General features: G+C 47.5%; 1 protein-coding gene across 1 annotated transcript; it reads right to left on the bottom strand.

The window, feature by feature from the left end:
• Nucleotides 1-4,896: 4,896 nt before the first annotated feature.
• LOC119352103 lies at nucleotides 4,897-6,171 on the bottom strand. The gene has a single exon (XM_037618835.1). It carries the CDS (start codon nucleotides 6,102-6,104, stop codon nucleotides 5,190-5,192), a length of 915 nt encoding a protein of 304 aa, XP_037474732.1. The 5' UTR covers nucleotides 6,105-6,171; the 3' UTR covers nucleotides 4,897-5,189.
• Between the last annotated feature and the right edge of the window lie 1,065 nt (nucleotides 6,172-7,236).

Here is a 7,236-nt window from a genome sequence, read left to right as displayed (position 1 = left end):
TGTACATGCTAGACTCGTCAAGTCAACCTAAGTGTATTGCGTGTGTAAATCTGTCTTACACCCGTTGTATGTGAACGTTGGAATCTATCACACCCGATCATCACGTGGTGCTTCGAAACAACAAACTGTCGCAACGGCGCACAGTTAGGGGGAACACTTTCTTGAAATTATTATGAGGGATCATCTTATTTACTACCATCGTTCTAAGTAAACAAGATGCAAAAACATGATAAACATCACATGCAATCAAATAATAGTGACATGATATGGCCAATATCATATAGCTCCTTTGATCTCTATCTTGGGGCTCCATGATCATCTTGTCACCGGCATGACACCATGATCTCCATCATCATGATCTCCATCATCGTGTATTTTTGAAGTTGTCTCGTCATCTATTACTTCTACTACTATGGCTAACGCTTTAGCAATAAAGTAAAGTAATTACATGACGTTTATGTTGACACGCAGGTCATAAATAAATAAAAGACAACTCCTATGGCTCTTGTCGGTTGTCATACTCATCGACATGCAAGTCGTGATTCCTATTACAAGAACATGATCAATCTCATACATCATATATATCATTCATCATTCATCACAACCTTTGGCCATATCACATCACAAAACACTTGCTGCAAAAACAAGTTAGACGTCCTCTAATTGTTGTTGCAAGTTTTTACGTGGCTCCTATAGGTTTCTAGCAAGAATGTTTCTTACCTACGCCAAAACCACAACGTGAATTGCCAATTTCTATTTACCCTTCATAAGGACCCTGTTCATCGAATCCGATCCGACTAAAGTGGGAGAGACAGACACCCGCCAGCCACCTTATGCAACTAGTGCATGTCAGTCGGTGGAACCGGTCTCACGTAAGCGTACGTGTAAGGTTGGTCCGGGCTGCTTCATCCCACGATGTCGCCGAATCAAGATAAGACTAGTAACGGCAAGTAAATTGACAATATCGACGCCCACAACTACTTTGTGTTCTACTCGTGCATAGTAACTACACATAGACCTAGCTCATGATGCCACTGTTGGGGAACGTTGCAGAAAACAAAAAAAATTCCTACATTTCACCAAGATCAATCTATGAAGTCAACTAGCAACGAGAGGAGAGTGCATCTACATACCCTTGTAGATCGCGAGCGGAAGCGTTCAAGAGAACGGGGATGATGGAGTCGTACTCGCCGTGATCCAAATCACCGATGACCAAGTGCCGAACGGACGACACCTCCGCGTTCAACACACATACGGAGCGGATGACGTCTCCTCCTTCTTGATCCAGCAAGGGGGAAGGAGAGGTTGATGAAGATCTAGCAGCACGACGGGGTGGTGGTGGATGCAGCAGTGATCGCAGCAGGGCTTCGCCGAGCTTCTGCGAGAGGGAGAGGTGTAGCAGGGGAGAGGGAGGCGCCAAGACTTGAGATGTGGCTGCCCTCCCTCCCCCCCTTTATATAGGCCCCCTAGGGGGTGCGCCGGCCCTAGGAGATGGGATCCCCTAGGGGGGCGGCGGCCAAGGGGTGGAGTACCCCCCAAGGCAAGTGGAGGCGCCCCCTCCCCTAGGGTTCCCAACCCTAGGCGCATGGGGGGCCCAAGGGGGGGTGCACCAGCCCACTATGGGCTGGTTCCCCTCCCCACTTCAGCCCATGGGGCCCTCTGGGATGGGTGGCCCACCCGGTGGACCCCCGGGACCCATCCGGTGGTCCCGCTACAATACCGGTGACCCCGAAACTTTCCCGATGGCTGAAACTACACTTCCTATATATAATTCTTCACCTCCGAACAATTCCGGAACTCCTCGTGATGTCCAGGATCTCATCCGGGACTCCGAACAACTTTCAGATTATTGCATACTCATATCTATACAACCCTAGCGTCACCGAACCTTAAGTGTGTAGACCCTACGGGTTCGGGAGACAAGCAGACATGACCGAGACGACTCTCTAGTCAATAACCAACAGCGGAATCTGGATACCCATGTTGGCTCCCACATGCTCCTCGATGATCTCATCGGATGAACCACGATGTCGAGGACCTAATCAATCCCGTACTCAATTCCCTTTGTCAATCGGTACATTACTTGCCCGAGACTCGATCGTCGGTATCCCAATACCTTGTTCAGTCTCGTTACCGGCAAGTCACTTTACTCGTACCGTAATGCATGATCATGTGATCAACCACTTGATCACATTGAGCTCATTATGATGATGCATTACCGAGTGGGCCCGGAGATACCTCTCCGTCATACGGAGTGACAAATCCCAGTCTCGATTCGTGCCAACCCAACAGACACTTTCGGGGATACCTGTAATGTACCTTTATAGTCACCCAGTTACGTTGTGACGTTTGGCACACCCAAGGCACTCCTACGGTATCCGGGAGTTGCACAATCTCATGGTCTAAGGAAATGATACTTGACATCCAGAAAAGCTACAGCAAACGAACTACACGATCTTTGTGCTATGCTTAGGTTTGGGTCTTGTCCATCACATCATTCTCCTAATGATGTGATCCCGTTATCAATGACATCCCCATGTCCATAGCCAGGAAACCATGACTATCTGTTGATCAACGAGCTAGTCAACTAGAGGCTCACTAGGGACACATTGTGGTCTATGTATTCACACATGTATTACGATTTCCGGATAATACAATTATAGCATAAATAATAGACAATTATCATGAGCAAGGAAATATAATAATCATTTTATTATTGCCTCTAGGGCATATTTCCAACAATTAGGTGGTGCTCGGGAAGACACCCATCAAGAGGTGCTTGCTTCGTTTGGAGTGGGGGATGCGTCCAAATAACATCCTGACCGGCACGAGTCCTGCATCAAGAATCAGTTGTCCTACCGAAGGCCCTATCCGTCTCGCGGGGTTGCCCTAGTAATTAAGATAATAATATCAGACAAAAGCTTTGGGTGTTCAATGACTACACCCCATGAATCCCCAAGGATATGATCCACATTACCCTACTAAACCTTACTGTCACCGATGTTCGGCATAACACTTCACGGTCCCCTCGCTCCTATCCTCACCGGTGCTCGATCTCCATGATCCTAGGTACCTGCAGGGATGAACATTCGGGCAAGACAAGAGATACTTCACGATGCAATTTTATTTTACACACACAAGACTTTGTGTCAAAGACTTCCATTGATCCCTTCACCAAATACCTAGGGCTGTAAGGCTCATGCCTCACCCCATACCTTACTAGGTTACTCACACATGGAGATCAGATCGCGAGAATAAATCATTGAAGAACACATCTTGAGATTGATTGGTTTCAATATGTCTTACAATAGATGCCTTGTGTGATGCACGATTACAAGTATGAACTTGATGAGAGAGGGCTATGGTGGTGGAGATGGTTGCAGAGGTGAAAATGGCGGTGGCTAGGGTTTGTGGATGAAGATGATGAGTGGGTTGTGGTTGTGCTCGACGATCCTCCTCTGCCTCTTCTGTTGACATGTCGATAGGGTCCCCTTAATAAAAGTTGTTCAGGTGGACGAGTTGCCTTGGTTTCCATGGAAAACAACCACTCATGTGAGCGGTCGCGGTCGCATGGAACGCCGTCTTTTGCTCTGGAGTCCTTCTGAAGCATCCTGATGATTCGTTTCTTCTCTATTTTCCTTCCTTTCCTTTCTCCTGCGTGATATCTTTCCTTTTAGCCCATTCCATGTGAAAATATATATTGAAGAGAGGATTTGTGAATCTTTTGCATTCATTGTTCATTAGTGGCAATATCGAAGCGAATATCTCCTTTTTAGTGAAATATGTCGGTTTAAATAAGGTTCAAATGAGTGTAAAAATATCACTCATCAGTCATCACTATTACATAAGAAATCTCATCCAATTCCGATCTACTTCCATGTGCCTACGAAGGAATTACTCACACTATGGACTTTTCGGAGATTGGATGCAATTACTAATTCATGATCTGGCATGTACAGACTGAAAACTTCATTCTCGATTCTACGAGAATTTTTATGAAAGCGTTTCATTTGCTTCTCTTCAATGGAAGTTTCATTTTCCCAGGATGTATCCTAATTTTTGGCCTAATTCTTTGAGCACCATGGAATTGTTGTTGAAGAAGAGTTGCTGATTACGACGGCGATGAATCCCTCTCTGCGGAGCCCAAACCAGACTTCATATCGGATCTCCAGATGAAGAACAAGAGGTGGCGGCGGCTCCTTAATTATCATAAAACACATCAGAGATTTTTTTTTTATTTTTCTCTAGCATGTATAGGAATTTTAGGTGGTGGAATCGTCCTAAGGCGGTGGACGAGGAGCCCACCCGGCCTCCTAATGCGGTAAGGGGGTGGCCGCGCCAGGCCGTGTGGAGGCCCGTGGTCAAATTTGTAGAGAAATATATCATTATACACAATATCAGGTCTTGGGGATGTATCCGGATCGGTGAACCTCGTTAACAATCTCGATGTCGTCCTCATGTGATTGTTTTAGTCCTCGGTAGATCGATTACGCCTCTCGGACTATTCTAACTGCGATGAAATGGGATCGAAAGTGCCATGAAAATTAGCCTAGACAGAATGATTGAGAAATAGGAGGAAAGAAAAAAATGCAACAACTAATTATAAGTCCAACTCACTACTCTAATCATTTTTTGCACTACATATAGTTTGTGCATCGCTAAGCCGAGTGCAATTTATCAGGTGCTCGGCTTCTTAGCGGATATACGGCTTATGTAGAAGTAAGCCGAGTGGTTTTTTTTTTTTTTGTCATGTTGCCGTGAACCCCTGCTTTAACACTCGGCGTACAACTTTATACCCAGTGACGTGTGTTTTTTGATGTAGTGTGTACCACCTCTGTACCAAAATATAAGACATTTAAAGTGAAATTAGCCTAAAAACGTCTTGTATTTTGATACGAGGGAGTACAACTGACTAGTATAACATTGCAGCTAAAAAAGACACTCAACATTGTCGCACGATAAATCAAAGACCCCTCTAGCATTATGACCAACTTGGATAAGAAAAACGAGACCTACCAGGACTAGCGCATAACCACTTGATGAATGAGAGGCACTTCCTTTCCCGGAAGGACCGAAGGAATTGATCTAAGTATCTAACATAACCACAGGGTGCAGGCTCATCGTGTTTTGTATCTTCTTGATGCTTCATTTTGAGTCAATAAAATCCACCCTTTATCGAAAAAAAAAATCTAACATAACCACAAGGCATCGATCACCTCCTTGCTTTGCATGGCTTGGTAGTAGTACACCGTTGCTGCCATCAAAGAGAAGAGCTGCAGCGCACAGGACAGAAAAGCATGCACAGCCAGCGAGCACAAGCACAGCGCCATGCTCGTCTTGGCATACACAAGAGCAACCCGGTAGAGCGGAGCCACGACGGTCGGCATGAAGTGCGCCACGAGCACCAGCAGGAGGCCCTCCTTCCTCCTCACCAGCGTCACGAGACGCCACGCCTGCCGGAGCGCCCGCACGCCGCGGCACCGCCTGTCGACCACCGACGCGGCGACGCCCACCAACGCCACGACGGTGACGTAGAGGGAGGCGAGGAGCGCGATGAGGGAGACAAGACCCTGGACGGAGAGCACCCCCGAGGGGCCGCGCATCAGGGCGGGAGGCAGCGCGGCCAGGACCGCCCATGCGAAGTCAAGCGCGCCGACGACGGCGATGGTGATGAACGGGCCCTTCAGGCTGATCCTCCCCTTGACCAGCTCGCGCAGGAGCTCGGCTAGCGAGTAGCGGTCGCCGGAGTAGGTCGTGGAGGCCGCGAAGAGGAAGAGGATCTTCTTGGCGAAGCCGACCGCCAGGGCGACCATCACCTTGGAGACGGCGATGAGGATGAGCTTCATACCGTCTTGCAATAACGGCCTCCCCATCTCCATGACCTCCGCGTATTCGGCGCTCGAGAAGTCGGTGTTGTTGACCTCGGAGACATGGCTGGCCACGACGTCGGCGAGAGGCTGGACGAACACGAAACCGACTATGTGGTCAAGGAAGGCGGCGGCGGCAAAGAGGAGGAGCAAGGGCGTGAAGAGCTTGGGGTTTAACGTGGGGAGGATCAGCGCTTCCTTTAGGAAAGTAAAGCATGAGGTGGGTTTGGCAGCCATGGTTCCTTTTGGTAAGGTGCTTTGAAGAACTGAAGGTTGAGGATGGACTGCCTGAAGCTGTGGAGGAGCCGAGGAGATTTGTACTACGATGGGGGAGGGGATAGCTGATACTTCCTCTGATCCTTTTTAGTTTGTATATAAGTTTTATCCGAAGTCAAAATATCTTTACTTTGATCAAATTTATAGAAAAAATAAAAACATTTACAATGTCAAAATAATATTGTTAGATTCATTACGAAATATAGTTTCATGGAATATATATTTAGTATTGTAGAGGCTAATGTTTTTTAATATGTATTTGATCAAACTTTGTAAAATTTGACTTGACTCAAATCTAAATCTAATATGCGAAGTAAAAAGAACCGAAGAAAGTATATGCTCACAAACGGTACGTCGTTGTCGCCAAGGGAAGACTTGGAAAACCAAAAGAATCAAAGTACGAGCCGCTGGCCGGGGGAGGAAATTGCAGAAACCACTTGTACAGATTACCTTGGTGTTCAAAATAGGTGTCTCGGTCAGTCTAACTAGTTGCAGTCAGGTACAGTGAGAAAACTAGTCTGCACACGGTACTGCTGGACTAATTATCCACGGTTTCGCCGGCTTCAAGATTTGGTTCCCTGACAATGTTATTTGAGGATGGACTGGCTGACGTACGTAGGGGGAGGAAATGGCTGATATTTGCTCACCGGTCAACCGAGGAAGAGTGGCACGTCGTTGTGGCCAAGGGAAAAACTGTCCACGGAAAGCTCAGGCCATTAATAAACCATCCATCCGATCTCCGTTACAATCGTTGGATCTGGACCAAAAAATACGTAGGGCTTTGTCCTCCACGCACGGACTGCTTGTACTGTGACTGTTACCGAGAGCTGGCTCTCGGAAACTCCGAGTTTTCTGGTCAGCGGCTTGCTAGCTGATTAGCTCAACCTTTCCTGCTCCACCGACGCAGCGGTCGAAGCATCCTGGAGAAAACCCTATCGCGGTTTTTTCTCGACCATGTTGTCCTGAATTTCCAAACTCCGTCCGCAGAACGCGGCCTCAGACTGGAGGATGGGCTTTGACGCACATGTACGCCATGGACTCGCTGGACGGCCTCCACACGGTAAGTACACGCTGGCCTCTCCTTGGCGAGCAC

The sequence above is a fragment of the Triticum dicoccoides genome, chromosome 2A (genome assembly GCF_002162155.2).
Source record: "Triticum dicoccoides isolate Atlit2015 ecotype Zavitan chromosome 2A, WEW_v2.0, whole genome shotgun sequence".
Classification (NCBI taxonomy): domain Eukaryota; kingdom Viridiplantae; phylum Streptophyta; class Magnoliopsida; order Poales; family Poaceae; genus Triticum; species Triticum dicoccoides.
The sequence above is the reverse complement of the archived record's forward strand: the minus strand, read 5'-3'. Positions and strand labels throughout refer to the sequence as shown.

Coding starts and splice junctions, on each gene's coding strand:
- LOC119352103 (XM_037618835.1), bottom strand. CDS start 6,104: ATGGCTGCCAAACCCACCTCATGCTTTACTTTCCTAAAGGAAGCGCTG.